Raw genomic sequence first — 19,915 nt, forward strand, 5'->3', positions numbered from 1 at the left:
AGATGTATGATTGCTATGGCTACAAATTATGGCTGGAAAGTACATCAGTTGGACATTAAGACAACATTCTTGAATGGGGATTTGCATGAGGATGTTTATGTGTCACAACCTCCAAGGTTTGTGGTTAAAGGGAAAGAAGACATGGTATGCAAGCTGCATAAAGCTCTTTATGGTCTCAAACAAGCTCCTCGTGCATGGTACTCCAAAATTGAAGCTTATTTGGCTAGCAAAGGGTTCATAAATAGTCCAACTGCTCACTTGCTGATTATCGTTCTTTATGTAGATGACATGCTACTCACTGGACCTACAGAAGAAAAAATTGTAGATTTTAAGGCTGAATTAAAACATGCATTTTCTATGTTAGATATGGGCTGCCTACACTATTATTTGGGGATTCAATTCACCCAAAATCAGCATGGTATCATCATGTCACAGTCACAATATGTGGATAAGCTGTTACATAGGTTTAGTATGCAAGATTGCAAACCTATGTGCACTCCTATGAAGCCATGATGGTGAAGAGATGTCTGATGTTGCAATTTACAGCCAGGCTGTTGGCTGTCTTAATAATCTTTGCAGCACACGCCCTGACATTCAATATGCAATATCTCAGGTGAGCAGGTATATGCATAGCCCACGGACCATACATTGGCAAGCTATTAAGCGGATCTTTAGATATTTGCAAGGTACTCAGTCGCATGCATTATTATTTCCTGGGGGGGAGACTTGCACTTACACGCTTACAATGATTCAGATTGGGCTGGTGATGCAGACACTAGGCAGTCTACTAGTGGACACTGTTTCTTTCTAGCCTGTTCATGCATTTCATGGCTAAGCAAGAAACAGCCTACAGTGACTACCTTGTCTTATGATGCTGAGTATAGGGCAGCCTTCACAACAACAGTGGAATGTATATAGTTGCACAAATTGTTGGCTGATCTACATTTACCATTGGAGGGTCCTACACCCATTCTTTCTGATAGTCAGAGTGCTATTGTAGTAACACGAAATCCTGTGTTTCATGCTCGCACGAAACATATAGAGATGCATTACCAGTATGTCAAAGAGAGATGCTATGTAGGAGAGATCGGCTTGATGCATGTACCCACACAGAAAAATGTTGCAGACATTTTCACCAAGGCATTACCACGCGAGAAGTTTGAGGCTTTTCAAAAGTCCTTAAACTTGTTACCCTTTGGTGATTGATCATCCTTGTACTTCATCACATTGGCACTGCAGGGGGGTGTTAGAATTTGCCAATTCTATGGGCAGCGTCCAATGTAATTTGTGGCGTGGACACTTATTAAAGTGTCAATGTAAGGTGTGTACACCTAGTGTCTTAGAAACTTAAAGTAGTGACACTCGGCTCTAGAGTAAAATAAACCTAACTCTAGTTAGTTGGTGGAAGGCTAGTTAGGTCACCCCTTGACCTAAACATAAATTGTACTTTCACTCTATCTTTCATTCTAGCAAGTACACTCTTTTCTTTTTGCTTCATCTCGCTCTCTTGCTGTCATTGTCTCTCCTTTCTCTCTCCATAGCTGGCTGCCATTTTCCAACAATAACACTGGGCCTTCGACTTCTTCTTTCTATCACCCCTCGCTAAAGTTGTAAAGGCCTCTTACAAGCCTCACTAGAACCTCCATAATGAGATAGAAGGCTCCCCTATACAGCATTAAGGGCATATGTGTAAAGCTCATGGATATAGGTGATGTCTGCACCCTCAAAGCATTTGCTACTCCAAACTCTGGGGGAAGCTTATAGAGTACCATTCCCATGAGATGTGCCTTAAGAAGGGCAAACTATATGTGAGGAAGCTTGTAAGTGCAAGGGAAGAACATGAGAATGACAATACTTTCAACTTAACCAACTCGATCATTTATAACCATGAAAATTAGAAGAGAGAGAGAGAGAGAGAGAGTCGACACCACATTGAGAGAGAAACCAACCCCTCCCCCTTTGCAAGAATTTATTGAAACAAAACCACGAGCACCAAGTGTCTAAACCATATGCAAAAGGGTTAATTTATTGCAATTCTCAAACCCTAATTTCTGCAAACTCAAGCAGCAAGCTGATTTTCTTCTTTAGTGCCTGGATCGGATCAAACTAAGCAAAAAGTGCTTCTTGGATGAGAGATAGATAGAAGAATACAAAGCATGTGGTTGAAATTTCAGTATAAGAGCTTATTCCAAATGAAGAGAGAGATCTTCAATATATGTGTAGGCATGGCTACTCAAAAGTAGAAAGTAGAGACTATAAATGACAAATGTAAAGGACATGTATTTTTGAAACCTCACTTAATATATAAATTAAGTTTTAATCACGTGGTTAAGTAAATGTTGCATATGTGAGGTGTAACTGAAATTAGAGTAAATTTACAAGCTTGAGACCTGAGGAAATCACGGGATGTCAAAGGCAAAAGTTGTTATAAGTTATACTGCACAGATACTTGGTGGTATTTGATGTCAATTGTTGGCCTAGGTCATCCATTTGGCAATAAGTGTCAATTTTGGTGACACTAGAGAAGTGGCATTAAATGATACCTAACATCAATCCAATGGTCAAAGATAATGTAAAGATACTAGAGAATGGAAGTTGCCTTGCCAATTTAATTATTGGCCAGTCAGATTACTTTTCTAGGCACCAAAATAATTATTAGATTAATTTTTTGTATTTAAAGACTAAAAATTAATATTTAACTATGGGTAGTGCTCGAAAATCATTTGGAAAGGCTACCACTTATCAAAAATACCCATGCAAGATTAAAAAAAGTCTTTAGAGGCTGAAAAGAGGTATTTTAGTATATTCAACTTGCAAGAGAGAGGGAAGAGATGCTACTGGTCTGATTTGCAGCCATTGGAGGAACTTCTGAGGCAACCAAGGGCAGGAGAAGACCAATTAATAGTAGGTAACAGCATCTATAGGTTGTTGAGACAGGGCAGTAGTAGTAAATGATCGACTTTCTTCAGTTCTTTACACCTACAAGCTATTGAGACCAGGCAACAACAATAAATGATAGATTTTCTTCAGTTTTTCACGAAGAAAGTCTAAATTTTCTCTCTCCTCAGCATTCTCTCTCATCTCGAGCCTTACTCTAAAGATTACAACTATAGGCTGTTGAGACAGGACAGCAGTAGTAAATGACTGATTTTCTTCAATTCTTTGCATCTACAAGCTATTGAGACAAGGCCACAGCAGTAAATGACTGGTTTTCTTCAACTCTTCACAAAGAAAGTCTGAATCTTCCCTCTCCTCAACATTCTCTCTCATCTCCCAGCCTTGCTCTGAGGATTACAGTATTGAGATCACCAGAGAGTAAGAAATTTCAAATTTCTCTGCTATAAACCCTTTAGCAGCAACCTTCGGAAGCATGCCAAAAACTGGAAGCTCCAGGACTTTGATTCAACAAGGCTGAAGATGTTTTCAGTCAAATTCAAGTGGAGGGACCAACAAATCAATGAATTTGAGGCATTTTCCATCTCCACCAAGGCGGGTGAATGCCAATTGACTGCCTGAATTAAGGGGCAAATCAAATTGAAGACTTGCTGGTCATTTTGGACAACAAGGGGAGTTGGAATACTGAAAAGAAATTGGAAGAATCTCATTGTACATCAACTTCTTCTTTAATTAAGTTAAAGAAATACTAAAAGGGACACCAGTTTTGGGATCAACAAGGTGTCCATTGTCCAAGATTGTAAGTTAATTTACATTTCTCAATTTTGTAATAAATGTTACTACTGTAACTAAGTTGTAATCAGAGAATTGCCACCCATCCACAAAAGGAAGGCCGGTTTCATGGTTCCATTGCCGGGATACCACTCAATCTCTTGATTTGCTGGGCCTGAGGCACCTGATTGCAAGCCAAAGCTTTGTGCTAGTGCTAATTTTTACTCTCAGCTGAGAAATTACAGCAATATGTAATCATACAGTGAGATGGAATCAAGCATGGTTCCATTGCCGGGATACCACTCAATCTCTTGATTTAGTGGGCCTGAGGCACCTGATTGCAAGCCAAAGCTTTGTGCTAGTGCTGATTTTTACCCTCAGTTGAGAAATTACAGCAATATGTAATCATACAGTGAGATGAAATCAAGCAATGATGATGCCTCTCAGTATGAACATTCACATGGAAATGAAGGAAATGTAATGCCTAACCTTGGACAAGGCTCAGATCATGGACAGCAAGCTGAAAATGTTGATGTTGGGCAAGATGCACGGCCTTCAAGGCATAAGGAGGCTGATGACCAACAAACTGAAGAGGAATTTGATGACCACTTCAAGTATCGGATGAGAACAGCAGCAAATGTCTTTGCTGAATTGGCAAAGGATCCTCAATTCACTTGACTTTTGAATGCTTCGAAGAAGGACATCGAAGGCAAGAAGAAGAAGATGTCTTCTACACCTTTGGGACAACAATATGCACTGAAGATAATGTCAAACCCTTCATTTGAAGATTCCATTGGATCTAACCATCCCTTATTACTCTCCCATTTAGGGCACAAATACCCAATAGGACGAAAATTGATTTAAAATCCTCACTTAATGTTAAATCTATCAAACCTACAAAGCCCTTTAAGAAAAAAGGCTCCATAGTTGATTCCATTCGTCTTTGCTAGACTTGATAGGTCACTGGCAGCCATCGTGCGCCCTTTGTCCAATGCCTTGGCCTCTCTGGGGTGATCACTTGGGCTCTCTTAGTAAGGTAGCTGTGACATTAAGGTAAATCAAGGGAAACATGCACGAGGATGACCGTCCGGGGTCTTGGGCGCCCGAACGGGGTTTAGGGGAGCCTAGAACCAAAGAGAGTCCAAGAATAGTAGGACTCACCAAGGTTTGACGGCTGGCAATCGGATCACGATGGGTCTGGCCAGCAATAAACTAGGCAAGGCTGGGAGGTGAAAGGATCGCTCGTGCTCATTTATTTTTACTGCTTTTCCTCTGGCTTTTATGGTCTTCTTCGGAGCCGTCTGACATTGGTATCAGAGCCGACGGGTCTCGTTTCGTGGATCCGTGAAGTTGTTCGACGAGAAGACAGAGCCGACGGGTCTCGTGAAGCTGTTCGTTTCCGGCGCCCTGGTGACACGTCATATAAAATTTGACGTGGCGTTTAATTTCACCACGTCACTTATCATTTGGCGGGGAAGCTATCTTTTATGTCTAACGCCGTATCCTGAATCGTGTGCCGAATCCTGGCTTGAGCCCCGTCTTAAAGCGCAATCAACGGACCACACCTTGTTCCCCTTCCCGCAGGCCGGCCCTTCAGTTGCGTAAGACTGACGCTATTCTCTGGTCCCTCTGTGACCAGCCGACTGCACGCTATCTTTATTTGTCTGGTATTCCTCTCGCCAGCCCCGACTGCACTTGCATAACAAGTACAAGCTGAGCAGAGAATAAGTTCAGGAAAGGTGCATTGATGGCCTGCGTGATCATTAAGAAGGGGGCTGAATACTAGTCGTTTCTGCAAAGAAGCTCCATTTCCTACGTGGCCGGCTTAGTTCAGAAGATAAAATTTGTTCCTTACTCTTCGGGTTTATTTACAAACCAGCAACAGTTGCCTGCCATTAAAACCAGGGAAGTACTTTATTTTGTATGCAAATTTCTTATCTTTGCTTTGCAATTCCAGTGTATTAATGGCAGAAAAAGGGAAAGAGAGAGTAATGGAAGGTTCTAGTTCTGGGGACCACCCTATGATAGATCCCCATGAACCAGAGATGCAAGAAAAACAGTGGGAAGAATTTTTTGCTACACGAGAACAATTTGATGATTTACTGCTCGTGTACAGGCTCAGGGGGTTCAAATGGAATTTTTAACTCAAACACTCACTGAAATAAAATCTCAATTAACTTTATTGTTAGAAAGAGATAAAAATAAGATAGAAACCTTGGATGTCCCATCTTCATCGAAAGATTTAGATGTGACTGTGCGAGATCCTAAGGAACCCCACCACAAGTTGAGGGATAATCCAGTTCTAAAGGATATGAAACCCCCTCAGTTTCACGGGGAGGAAAAAGATAGAAATAAAGATACAATCTTTAATTTCCTCCAAAAATAGGAAGATTTACATAAACTTAAAAATACTCCACCACATCTCCAAGCACTGGAGGCTAGTTTAACTTTGGGGCCCAAAGCATATAAATGGTGGCGAACTTTAAAGGAGGCAAATAAAATACCTAAAACTTGGGCTCAATTTGAATCCGTCTTTTTAAAAGAATTCCTTCCTGGAAATGAAATGGAAAGAAATTGGGAAGATTGGGATTATGCCAGACAAAAGGGAAGACCCCTGCTGACATATCTGGAGGAATATCGTGAGATAATCCTCAAATTGGAAGGAATAGATGAATTTCAAAAAACAAGAGGATTCATTAGGGGACTAAATAAAGCCTATAAAAAGGAAGTAAAAAGGAGTTCACCTAAGACGCTAGAAGAGGCAATTAAATTTGCATTAATCAATGAAGATAGTATGCGTCCAGGTACACTCACTAGTCTCACTGATACGGAGCCCAAGTCTAAGGAATTGGAAACCTCAAAATTTGTGGGCAAATTTAAAAGAAAAATGCCATTTTCTAAGGGTAAAAAACAACCTTTTGAAAAGAAACAATATGTGAGGCCAAAGTTAAGTCCTGATGCCAGTGATAAGGCGATAGGCGCGGTCTTATTACAAGAAGGTCGACCAGTTGCTTTTGAAAGCAAGAAATTAGACCGTGCAAAATAGAATTATTCTGTTTATGAGAGGGAGCTATATGCAATAGTACATGCAATGAAGAAATGGAGGCACTATCCGTACGGTGCCAAACTTTTGATTTTATCGGATCATGAAAGCATTAAGTGGCTTAATGATCAATCGGATTTACACGGGCGTAAAGCCAGATGGGCCGAACTTCTCCAAGAGTTCGACTATGAGATAAGATATAGAAAAGGAAAGTATAATATAGTAGCTGATGCACTCAACAGAATGCCCATCATTAATGAATTGAGTTTTACTCAGTTCACTTCCAACTTGCTTGAATCTTTACAAGGGAAATGCCAAGTTGATCCGGCATATTCCAACATATGGGAAGCAATAAAAAATGGGAATCCAAATCAAAGTGCTTCTACTGAGGAAGGAATATCTGAGGATGTTTAACAAGGAAATGGAGCATTAGGGGTTGCTCAAACCGGATTCAAGTGGAAGAATTTTACCATCGATAATGGTTATTTACTCCAGATACTCTTTGAGTGTCATGATACCCCTAGCACGGGACATCCAGGAGTTAATAAGACTTATAGTCTTATTAAAAGGCAGTTCTATTGGCCTGGAATGAATAAGGACGTCCTTGACTATGTGGTCAAATGTAATAAATGCCAGGTTAATAAAGCTGAAAGATTGAAAATAGGAGGACTTCTCCATCCACTAGAGATTCCTTCAGGAAAATGGGAGAGTATCTCCATGGGCTTTATTGTTGCTTTACCCAGAACACAAAGGGGGCACGACTCTGTGTGGGTGATTGTGGATAGGTTAACCAAAATGGCTAGGTTCATTCCAACTTCAACTGATGTTAAAACACCAAAATTGGCTAGATTGTTCGTAGAGAACATATACCGATTGTATGGCCTTCCGACAAATATAGTTTCTGATCGGGATAGAAAATTTGATAGTCAATTTTGGCGTGCGGTATTTAGGAAGTTGGATACTAAACTTAGCATGAGTACGGCGGATCACCCGCAAACTGATGGGCAAACTGAAAGGGTTAATCAAATCCTTGAAGATATGCTTAGGAAATATATAAGTAAAAGGCAAACTAATTGGGAAGAGTATCTACCGATAGCAGAGTTTGCATATAATAGTGCCAAGCACTCTTCCACTGGATATAGTCAATTTATGTTAATGTATGGATTTCAGCCCAGAGTTCCTTATGCAGTAGGACTGCATAAGGAAAAGGTTCAGGCAGCTAAGGATTTTTTGGAGGATATGAATAGTATGTTAAAATTTGCTCAAGAAAATATTAAAAAACTCAAAATCGAGCTAGAGCATATGCAGATCCTCACCGAAGAGACATCTCCTTTGAAGAAGGAGAATTAGTCTATCTTAAGGTGCCTGAACAAACTAAAACTATGAAAAAGGGACAATGTCCAAAGCTTTCACCAAGGTATTGTGGTCCTTTCATAATACTTAAAAAGGTGGGAGAATTGGCTTACAAGCTCCAACTACCTGCTGGTAGTAAAATGCATCTAGTTTTTCATGCAAGTAAATTAAGGAAGAAGCTGGGTGATTTGGATAATCTAATCTTAAACGATGATTTTGAGGAGCTATTAAATGACCAATCTAATCCACATGAACCAGAAAGAATATTAAATGTTCGTAATAGACGAACAAGGAATACTATTTATCAAGAATGTTTGGTTAAGTGGAAAGATTATTCAGAAGAAAGCTCAACATGGGAGCGAGTAAGTACTTTAAAGAAAAGGTTTCCCAATTTACAGTTAGACCTTCCAAGTATCGTTTTCGAGGACGAAACCGATTCTTAAGGGGAAGGAAATGTGACATTAAGGTAAATCAAGGGAAACATACACGAGGATGACCGTCCGGGGTCTTGGGCGCCCGAACGGGGTTTAGGGGAGCCTAGAACCAAAGAGAGTCCAAGAATAGTAGGACTCACCAAGGTTTGACGGCTGGCAATCGGATCACGATGGGTCTGGCCAGCAATAAACTAGGCAAGGCTGGGAGGTGGAAGGATCGCTCGTGCTCATTTATTTTTACTGCTTTTCCTCTGGCTTTTAAGGTCTTCTTCGGAGCCGTCTGACAGTAGCCATCACCTTTGTAGTCTTAGTTGGCCATTGGGCAGCCAACACGCACCCTTTGTTCGATTCTCTGACTACTTTGGGGTTGGACGCCTTGAGGTAAAAGATAAAGAAAAAGAAAAGGGCTTGGCTAGCCTACTTCTCGAGGCACCGTTGTTGGGCTTGAAAGGAGGTATTGAGCTAAAAACTCATTAGCTTTACTTAAACGGCCCCAAAACATGCTTAATTAAGGAAGAAACCTTGTTTATTTAACAAGAAATGTGTTTCCTAGTGAGTGCCTGTATCCCATAAATAGGTATACTACCCTCCATTCAGCCCTAATCTCATTATTGCAGGTTTGAAGTGTTTTTAGCTTGCTGCCCCCACCCTATTCACAAAGGACATCGCCGTCCAAGCTGTCAATTGCAGTCTTCACTCATCCGGCGCCTGTTTCCAATTCTCTGTCATCAGTTTGTTGTTGTTTCCAGGTTTGTCACCTATATTTTATTGGAGTTTTAATGCTAGGTCGTGGTAGCAAGCCAACAGCTAGGCAACAGCTATCTAGCAATAGGGCAGCATATTGGATTGCACAGCATAGTTGCCTAGATGGCCAGTGCAATGTTCACCATGCCAAGAGCTAGGGATACCAAAATTAAAGTTCATTGTAATTAAAATTCTTTGTGATGTTTAATTAAATCATTAGGTTCATAAGTTCATTTCTCATTCGGATGACATACCCCCCTCTTGAAACATCGCAAGTGACCTCAATTAGCTGCCACCCTGCAGATTTTCTCTCTCCTCCCTGCTGCATTTGCAAATTCTCTCCTCAGCCTATTGTTTTCTCTACTGCAGCATGTGTTTGCTGTTTTCTCTCTCCTCCCAGCTAAGTTCACTATTTTCTCTCTCCTCACCTGTGTTTTTAGTCTTTCTCTCTCCTGCTCTACCGTCTACAACAGATCCAACCTTCCTTGGCTGTGTTTGCTAGTGTTCAACATCCAAAGGCTGCTTTGTTGCAATTCGAGATCCATTCGAAGTACAACACACTCTTCAGCTCATTATCCTTGCCCTAATCCTTGAGATACAGGAGTTTGAGATACAGTATTCATTCACTGCATAGTGTGTTTGCTGCATAAGGATTGTATATTCAGTAGTCATATCACTTCATTCATTCTGTCTTTTCATTGTCTCTGAGTTACCCTAACCCTAACTATGTTCTTCTTGTACTTTGTCATACGGTGTTATTTGTGTTTGTGTTAGGGTATTTCTTCACAAGGGAATCCATGGTCACATATGTTCAAACTCCAGAGGCATTTTTGACAGAATAGTCTTGCATGCTACTGGGAGACATTATTGATGGACATAGAGATCTATTATGACTTCTCTATTTTTAGGAATCGATACAATCAACATTGACATTAGGTTCTCTTTGAGGCACCTTGGTAGTGGCTTGATCACCCACTACTGGAGTATCCATGGTTCTACTCTAGTGGTGTTATAGTGGAGTCTCTGCGTGATCTGAGCTAAGAGTGAATGTGCAGAGAGTTGAGAGCAATAGAGAGAGAGTGAGCACGACACAATGGGTATTCGGTACAATGATGAATGTACCACATTTTAGATTTTGAATATATATAAAGTACAAAGTGTAAGGGTGAGTCCACACCCAAATACAATAAAAGGCACGATGAGCCTTTATTCCCAACAGGTGGTTCTATGTTGTATGGACCGATGAGTCATTATCATTGTATCATTATGTTGTATCAAATCACCCATGATTTAAGGGAGGCTTTTAGCAGGATTGTCAACTCATGTGTGAGCTTGTGCATGCCAAATGGGCTGCACATTTTAGTCTGTATTTTAGGTATTATTTTAGTAATTTTTTTGTGGCATTTGTGGCATTTTATGCCAGTCTACCAACATTGAATGATGGCCAACAAGATGCCATATTTGGCATATTTTGGGTCTATTTATTCAAGGGCTCCTCGTCCTCCTCATTGAGTCATCATCATTCTTCAAGTGGTCTTCCTGTTGGAGAGGGGAGCCAGTGCCAATACCCACGCAGCTAGTGACTCAATGTTGTACATGTCATTCTCATGTTTGGTATATGAATTCCATTTCCCAAGTACATCTCTAAGTTCTCTTCCTTAAACCTTTGCAATGTTTCTTCTGTTTTGTCTCTTCTGTCTTGTGTTCAGTAGTTTATTTCAGCACTTGTCTATACTTCCATTGCTCCACCACTTCTACCAGGTGCCACATACAACATCCGAAGCTTCAACCATATTTTTGGTGGTCCTATAGGAGGTAACTGCCGATAGAACTTCTTTAGAAATACACTGAAGCAGTGCAAAATACGCACGTGCATCACCCAAATCCCATGTAAGCACAGCTTCCTCATGGTTGTCCTCATCAAAATCTTGGAGGAGAGGAAAAGAACGTTGAAGCCAAGAAAGAGCTCCATATACAATGTACCAAATCCGCATCTACACAAACCACCCTTTCATCACAGCACTTCGTGTAAGATAGTCAGGTCCATGTAACTTATCATTTGTAAAAGTGCATGGAGGAGCCATTGGGAGAGGATAAGAACACAAGATAGAGAATAGAAGCTACATAGAGAGAGAATATAGCCAAACCAACAGCAAAGACTTCACAAAAAGAGGGTTTACATGCAGTGTAATCAAAATCCGATCAAAAACGAAGGCTAACTACTGCAAAATAAAGTAAAACCAGTCGAAAACTATCAAAGACAGTAAAAACAGCCTATACAAAGAGTCAATCAGCCATGGTTAGGGGCAAAAAATGAAAAATACATGCTGGTTGGGCATTTAAAGCAACAAACTTACAATTGCACACTGGATTCTAGGCGTATGCTGAAAACGTAGGTTGCTTGTGTCAAAAGATGGCGTACCAGCGAGACAGTAGGGTTTGTGGGGAGAAACACACAGTGAACTTAGCTGACACTGAGAAAAGAAGAGAAGAGAGAAGAAACTCTAATGAATGGAATGATGAAGTTCTGAATCATGGAGTGAATGTGATACAAGGGAACAAGGGTGCCGAAGCACAAGGAAGATAATGAAGACAGCCACGCACCACAAACCACAATGTCCTCCTGAAGGGGTGTGAGGGTAGTGGAGAGGCTTGAGAGAAGAGGTGACAAACTAAATGAATTAGCCGTAAGGAATGAATGAGAGAGTGGCCTATAAATAGGCACACTCAGTCTAGGGTGGCACTCCTTTTTGGTGTTGCAAACCCTAAATGCAAAATGCAGAAACACAAAAACACAAACTACGGGTAAAGGGTGAAGGGTGTCTCAGCACCCCCTCTCAGGCCCAAAAAGGGGAACAAGAGAACAATGAGGTGGAGATGCAATGCTACATGCGGAAGAATGCTCATGCGGCAGATGTCACTTGGACAATGTCCCTCATGGGAAAATTGTTCACTTGCCCAAGCGCCCTAGTACAAAGATGATAAAAACATGCAATGCATAGGAGAAATGTCAGACTTTGTGTGGTGCCGAGAACCATAAGGATATGCCTATACTCGATCTTGGGAGTTGACTCCATGCTAACCAAGGGACAAAGAAGATCCCGCCTCTAATCAAAGAATACCACCTGAAAGAAGACCTTTGAAGATAGTCAGGAGACTGGATGAACTGTAGAACCCGAAACTCGACCTCGGAAGAAAAGCCACTAGCTCCATCACTCCATGCTAGAAGGAATACGAAGGCCTAGCCACCAAGTCGCTGCTGAAGACCCAAGGGCCTCGATCTAAGTAAATCCTCTAGATCCTAGGTATGAGTAGAGGAAATGAATGCTTAAAGAAGAGCCACTCCTTGAAAGTGAAAGGTGGTGTTGTGTGAAGAACTTCATTGCACATAGGGTCCCTCTCTAAATCAAAAGGAGTAGAAGTAGAAGCCCCCTCTAAAGCCGAAGCAAAATTGGAGCCCCCCTCTGAGGGTGAAGTTTCCCCTCTTAATCCCAATCTGAGAGAGAAAGGGAATCCAACCACTCATGGCTCACGGACTGTGAAGCATCTGATGACAAAGGAACTGCCGCCAGTCATGCCAAAGAAGGTATCCGGGGTTCGAAAGAAGAAGCCGGAAAGCACCCAAAAGTGGCCTCTCGAACCTGAGTGGAAGAGGATAAGGAAGGAGAAGACTCGGGATGAGCCAAGGGTGGGGAACAATCGCAAGCTCTTGAGAGAGTAGACTGTGGAGGAGATGTGGGCCATGGAAGCCACTATACTTGGAAGTAGGTGGGAGAAACCTCCGCGTTATGGGGTGGCCTCTAGGAGAGCTTATTGCCTCGTAAGGTGTTAGAGCCTCTGTGTACTCGAAAGGACTTAGTGTGTGTTGGGTGTGGCTTATTGCCTCGAGCATAATACTTTAATAGCCGATGCAGAACGATCTCTGTGGCCTAGAAAGGAGAGGTGGCACAAGGAGTTCTTGGTGGAAGACACATATACTTCGGAGGGATGGGGAGCAAAGGTCGAAGTTGGCAGTCTTCGGTGGGATGACCGTTCGTGCAACAGTAGTAGCACCCAATAGAAGAACAATCTGCGATGGAGACGCCATGGTACCGGTGTGGCAAACTGGAGAAGGAAGGATGGGAGGGAGAAAAAGGATATCTCCCAATGCGCGGTAGAAATGATAGAGAAATCAAATGTTGATGCCAAACCTGCCACCAATCTTTGTCTTCTCTGATGAGGAGGATCTTTGTGGGAGAACGCAGCCAACGCAGGCTGGATCTGATGTAGATGACAGTGCAAGAGAGAAATACAAAAAACACAGGTTGCAGAAGAGAGAGACTAAAAACGCAGGAATAACCAGCAGTAGCAATTAGTATACTGAAATCAGCTCCGAATAGTGTGTGGTAGGCTGGAAACATGCACCGGACTATTATAGATGGCAATGGCCAGCTTGGACCACGATGTCCTCCGTGTCCAAGGGGTGGGTAGCAAGCTGAAATACCTGAAATCTACAAAAACGAGATTACTTTCTGAATGGAGAGTGATCAGCAACAATCGCTCTGCTGTAAACAGCTACAAACTGTGGGTGAAAGGCCCGAAACAAGCGCCAGACTATAGATGACAGCAAGGGACAGCTGAGACTACAATGTTCTCCGAGAAAGGGGTGTGGGCAGCAAGTTGAAAACACCTGAAACCTGCAAAAACGAGATATTGATGCAGTGGAAGAAGAAGAGAAGTGGATGCCAGAACCCGCTACCAATCTTTTACGTCACTGGAGTGGAGGATCTTTGCTGTTGTTTGAGCAAATCCAATTTTGATACCATGTCAAAAGATGACGTACTAGCGAGACAGTAGGGTTTGCAAGAAGGAACGCAGAGTGAACTCAACAGACACTAAGAAGAGAAGAGAAGAGAGAAGAAACTCTGATGAATGGAATGATGAAGTTCTGAATCATGGAATAATGTGATATAAGGGAACAAGGGTGCCGAAGCACAAGGAAGACGATGAAGACAACCACGAACCACAAACCACAATGTCCTCCTGAAGGGGTGTAAGGGTAGTGGAGAGGTTGGAGAGAAGAGGTGACAGACTGAATGAATCAATCGTAAGGAATGAATGAGAGAGTGGCCTATAAATAGGCACAGTCAGTCTAGGGTAGCACCCCTTTTTGGGGCTGCAAACCCTAAACATAAAACGCAAAAACGCAAACTGCGGGTGAAGGGTTTCTCAACAGCTGGCCTGAAAAACACAAGCCTAATCAGCAAGGGGAAAAAAGACTTGTAATCATCAGAAAAATCATAGCAAGAACCTAGATCTTGCAATCTAATACCATGTCAAAAGTGGTGCAGCAATGGAAGCATCGACAAGTGCTAAAAAAATTTGTTGAACACAAGACAAAAGAGAAAGAAAATAGAGGAACACTATAAAAGAAGAGAACTCAGAGACATGCTCGATAACTAGGTACATATAAGAAGAAAATAATGCCAAAATAGGGGCAAGTTGGCCAACATAAAATGCCCCAAATAAGCATCATAATAACCATAATAAAATGCCTAAATAACCTAGTCATGCCTGGCATAGGTCACAGGCTCACACATGAGCTATTTGGACTGCTAACAACTCAGCAGCAGAAATCTGATATGGTCTATGGACTCCATGGTAGTCTGATGGTCCTCCACCCATGCCAGATCGGGCAACAGCAAGCTTAGAGATCCACTCTTGATCGTTTCTGTCCATGTTTAGCTATGAAGATTGGAGCCGTGGTGTGAATGCATTCAAAGTCATCTAACCCTCCTATTCTTGCTTCTGCGGATGAGCTTTCCAAACAAAGACCAAGGTTTCTGAGAGAGTACCTAGCTTTAGTACCATACTAAGAAATGCTCTAAACACAAAAAACACAAAACCAATCATACTACAAAGCACAAACTGATGCAACAAACACACTATGTAATGAATAATGAATCTCAAACTCTAGTATCTTTGGGATCAGGGCAAAGGTTATGAGCTAGAGAGTGCCGTACTCTGAAACGGGTCCTGAAACGCAGCAAAGCATCCTCCGTGTATCCAATACTAACAAATGCAACTTGGGAAACTAGATCTGATGGAGACGATAATAGAGAGGAGAGAATTTGCAGCAAACACATTTAAGAAGAGAGAGAAGACCCAGCGATTGTGCAAATGGAAAAAACTTACATTTGGGTGACAGGTGGAAACTGATGGCAACAATGCAAATGATGAAAAGACTGCTAGAGGAGAGAGAATGACTACAAACTCAAGCAAAATGATGATGGCAACTAAATGCAAATGATGGCAATAGTATATGTGGATACCCTGACAACAACAAATGCAAGCTTTTTGATAATGGCAACAACTCCATGAGGTAGGCGACAAATGGAAGAGGTTGGAATCAAGCACCAAATGCATACCAACTACGAAGAGAAACACTAACCGTGATGTCCTCCACAAACGGGGTGTGGGTAGGACGAGGTTGATGAAGAGTGGTGGGCTGCATGCCTATTTATAGAAAGTTTGGGATACCCAAATTAGGGTTTGGCCAGTGGGACACGGTTACTCTCTAGGATTGCATTTCTTTTTAAAGTAATAAGGTTACTTCATTAATTAACTATGTTTTGGGACTATCTGAGTCAAGCTGATGCATTTTTAGCTCAACAACACCTACCCAAGAGTGGTGGCTACTCCTTTATCAACGGCATTCCTTCATCTAGAAGTGATTGAGCCTTCTACACTAGATGCTACTGATGTAGTGTTGATGGCTTTTCAAACTTGAGAGTGGATTATAGACACTTGCTCTCCTACTATATGACTTCTCCTCCAGATGGTATTGCCCATATTCACCCAATTCATGGGCATCTTCTAATTAGTGATAGCTCTTTAGTTCCTATATATGGTAAAGGTGACATGCAACTTATTTTGAATGGGTAGAGTGGTGCTCATATTTCAAAGGTTCTTTGTGTACCATGCTTAGACTATTATCTTCTTTCAATGAGTAAAATCTATGGAATTGGTCTCACTATGGAGTTTGATGCAAATTCCTTTAAGGTTCTTGATGGTACAACTAGACGAGTATTGTGCCAAGGGCACAAGGAAAATGGTGTCTACAAGATGCAAAGTTCCACAACCCTTATTCCCTTGCTTCTTTCTTCATAGCCTCAGACCAAGTTGTAACATGATCAATTTAGCCATCTTTACTACGAGTACCTTTGGGAGGCAACTCGTATCAACTAGTTTGTGGTTTGCCAAATGTTGGGGTGAGCCATCCCCATTGTATATCCTACATTTGGGGCAACACAACAGCATGATTCGATTCCTAACAAGGCTTCTAAACAGGCTACTCAGCCCATGCAGCTTGTTTCCACTTATTAGTGTGGACCTATGAGGAATGCTTCTCTCAACAAGAGTCTTTATTTCATGCTCATTGTTGATGATTTTATCTAAATGACTTAGACATATTTTCTCAAGTCAAAACCAAAAGCTCTCATTTGAGACGGGCTTCTCTTTGAGAAAAACTGTTCTAGGTGGAAGCTAAAGACAATGAGATCCAACAAAGGTGGAGAATTTGTCTTCGATGAGATGCCCTATTTGTGTGAAGCGAGGGATTCATCAAGAATTTGCCAACACCAATACTCCTGAAGAGAATGGTGTTTTGGAGCAGAAGAATAGGGGTGTGATTGAGCTGGACCCGACCATGAGGGAGCATCGGCCAACACCTCAGTGTTTATGGGCCAAAGCAATTGCCACTATTGTCCATATCCTTGAGCGATCACCCACCTTAGCCATTCCCAATATGACTTCTTTTGATGCTTATTTTGGACTAGATCCTAATGTCTTCTTTCAAGGTCTTAAAATGTGATGCTTATGTCTTCATTATGAGAAAAGAATGTACAAGTTCAAGCCCAAGTCCAAAAATCAAGTGTTTGTTGGCTACACTTCCCAATCAAAGGGGTCCCCTATCTATGATCCAAACTCCCAAGCTGTCTATAGAAACCAAGATGTTTGGTTTGTGGATTCTCCAACCACAAAGAGGATGAGGAGCACACTTGGAGATCCTAGTGACAATTGGGCACCGAGCTAGTGCCTTTAAGGCTCCTCCTACTAACGAGGAGATTGCTTCCCTACTTACCACCCCACCAATGGATGCTCCAACGACTTTTGCAAAGGCAAAGAGATGGGAGGTGCATCACATGTAGGGATTCAAGGACTTCCTGAGGAGTGGCAGCCGTAGGATGGACCACAGCAATCTCAAAGGAACCAAGCACTCGTAGGGGAGCTTGTGTGTACTGACTACGGGTTAACGACCCATGCCACATATGATCAAGAGCCAACATCTATGAAAGAGGCACTACACTCTACTCATTGGTGGAAGGCCATAAGGCAAGAGTTTGAGGCTATTAAGCAGAATGGAAATTGGCAGCTTGAGCCACGTCCCCTTCATAACAAGGTTGTTAGAGTGAAATGGGTCTTTAAAACCAAGTATCTTAAAGATGGCACGGTGGGTAAGCACAAGGTGCGGTTGGTTGCCAAAGGTTTTGCACAATGGCTTGGTGTGGACTTCAACAACACTTTTGCCCCTACAGCTCGCATGGCTACCATTAAGATGGTTCTTGCCTTAGCTAGCCATAGGAAATGAGGCTCCAATTATGACTCAGGAGTTATTGGTGGATGTCTATGCTCTCAAGAAGTGCCAAATGTCATGAAAACCCTCTCTTCTCAGCAACTTAGACGGTGGCATTTTCTGATATATTTTCTTTCTGCCCTTTCTATGTGCTTGATAAGAGGAATCTAATGAGATAAGTTCAGCTACTTCGCATTAGCCAAGAAATATTTTTCAGTAGGGTAGAAAGGTCATAGTCACATGGGATGACAAAATTCCATAATTCTAGCCCTACCTTGGACAATACAACCCCACTTTTGCCTACCTTGTAGACCTCACCAATAGTCCAAGTAAAAGAGCTGAAATTTTTTAAAAATTTAGACGTACTTTGCTGCCATAGCACTCTGCATACTATAAGAAGATTGGCTTTAGATGGTATTTTCCTATATATTTCACATTGAAGAACTTCAACACAATAGATGTGCAGCATAGGCCTCCATTCTGATATATCAAACGTTACTGTTACATAGCAATCATCACACAAGACGCATTTATTATGTGTTGCAACGCCAAGCAAGGTTGGGATGTTGCACTTTATTGCCAAACTTTGCAATACACACATTACAACAGAGAAACTTTGCAATATACGCTAACCTCTTGTTTATGAATTCACAACAACAGAGAAACGGCACTCACATAGAGGTATGAATTTTCCTGAAGGCCGAGGGCGCTAACGAGGCCGATGCACTGATGTTCAGCACCAGGAGCGCCATTGCCAATGATCACCGCCCGGCGCACGACGCAGGAAATTCCCCTGTCAAAAATCTCAGGGACGCTCATAGCGCTGCTGCCAGGGGGCTCGGGCAATCGGATGGGCCTCATCTTCCCTCCCTTCTAATTCTTCGCTCCCAAAAATCAACCAAAACACCAACAGCACAGCATGATATATCCACCAGGGGGAACGAAGGACGTATACCAAGGAACCAAATTTCTGCACGTTCCCAATCGAAAGCTTCAGGGCTGCAAGAATCAACTTTCCACTCTCGATACCTATGATAAGCACGTTCCCAATCGAAAGCTTCAGAACTGCAAGAATCAACTTTCCACTCTCGATACCTATAATAAGCAGCTTTTGCACTCGCTCGCTCTCCTTCTCACGTGTACCTTTTAAACGCTTCCATTTGCTTTAAGCATCGCGCATTTTGATTGTGGTTACTAATAATGCGGCCACGTATTACTAATTGCCTCTCCATATATGATCTAATGATGTAATTACAGCGGCCTCCCTAAGGCGGTTTATAATCTACATCCATCTTTTCTTTGCTTTACTTTACTAAATTATAATTGATAAATTGCTACATCATAATTGACAAATCACCCAAAGCTAGGGCCAACCTTATGTGGAGACAGCACACTACTTGCGGACCTATCCTAAACCTCCCTTTTTCAAATTTTTTACTCGTTAAAATTTACCTATATTAAGCATGTCATTTTTAAATTATATAATTAAAAACATATCTCTATTTTAAAAGCTCACTCCATGTCATCTTCTCTCTACACATTTACATGCCCATTCTATTATTGAAGCCCCCTCCCTACTCCTAGGACCCACATGCCAAGTTCTCTCTCTCTCTCTCTCATCGTACTTGCATCTCTCTGACCCTGGGCATGTGGCCCTCCATTAGATTTACAGAACCCCTTTTTTGGTCGACGTGGCAATAAGATAACACAACGCCCCTTCCACCCCCACCTGCAGGCCAAATGGAGAGGTATCACAGCCTAACGTGCCAAATTGATGCATAGGGTAGGCAAAGCTCAATTGTGTGGGCATCAAATCACAGAATGCTAGCATTGCCTCCCCAATCACCATGCCATTGCAAAGTGCACAATCTCCAATTCCTTGTGATTGCCATATCTATACTACATGAGAATTGACAATTTACCCGAAGCTAGGACCAAATCCTATATGGAGTACTTCCAAATCTCCCCTTTTCAAAATGACTAAGTAAGTAAAATTTGCCCCTATGTGAGTAGGCTATTTTTCAAGGTACAAATTCAACCTTCTCTAAATTTCATGCATAA

General features: G+C 41.9%; 1 protein-coding gene across 1 annotated transcript in view; it reads right to left on the bottom strand.

Moving 5' to 3' along the window:
* Positions 1 to 19,009, bottom strand: part of ELM1 (fission ELM1-like protein (DUF1022)) — a 58,143-nt gene extending 39,134 nt beyond the window's left edge. Inside the window, exon 1 of the mRNA XM_087693202.1 lies at positions 18,530 to 19,009. Within this exon, the coding sequence (XP_087549328.1) occupies positions 18,530 to 18,715 (186 nt within the window). The 5' untranslated portion in view covers positions 18,716 to 19,009. The remainder of the gene's footprint in view (positions 1 to 18,529) is intronic.
* Positions 19,010 to 19,915: the final 906 nt, after the last annotated feature.

This window comes from Lygodium microphyllum, chromosome 14 (assembly GCF_053477565.2).
Source record: "Lygodium microphyllum isolate KBCC chromosome 14, Lygodium_microphyllum_v1.1.10, whole genome shotgun sequence".
Taxonomy (NCBI): Eukaryota; Viridiplantae; Streptophyta; class Polypodiopsida; order Schizaeales; family Lygodiaceae; genus Lygodium; species Lygodium microphyllum.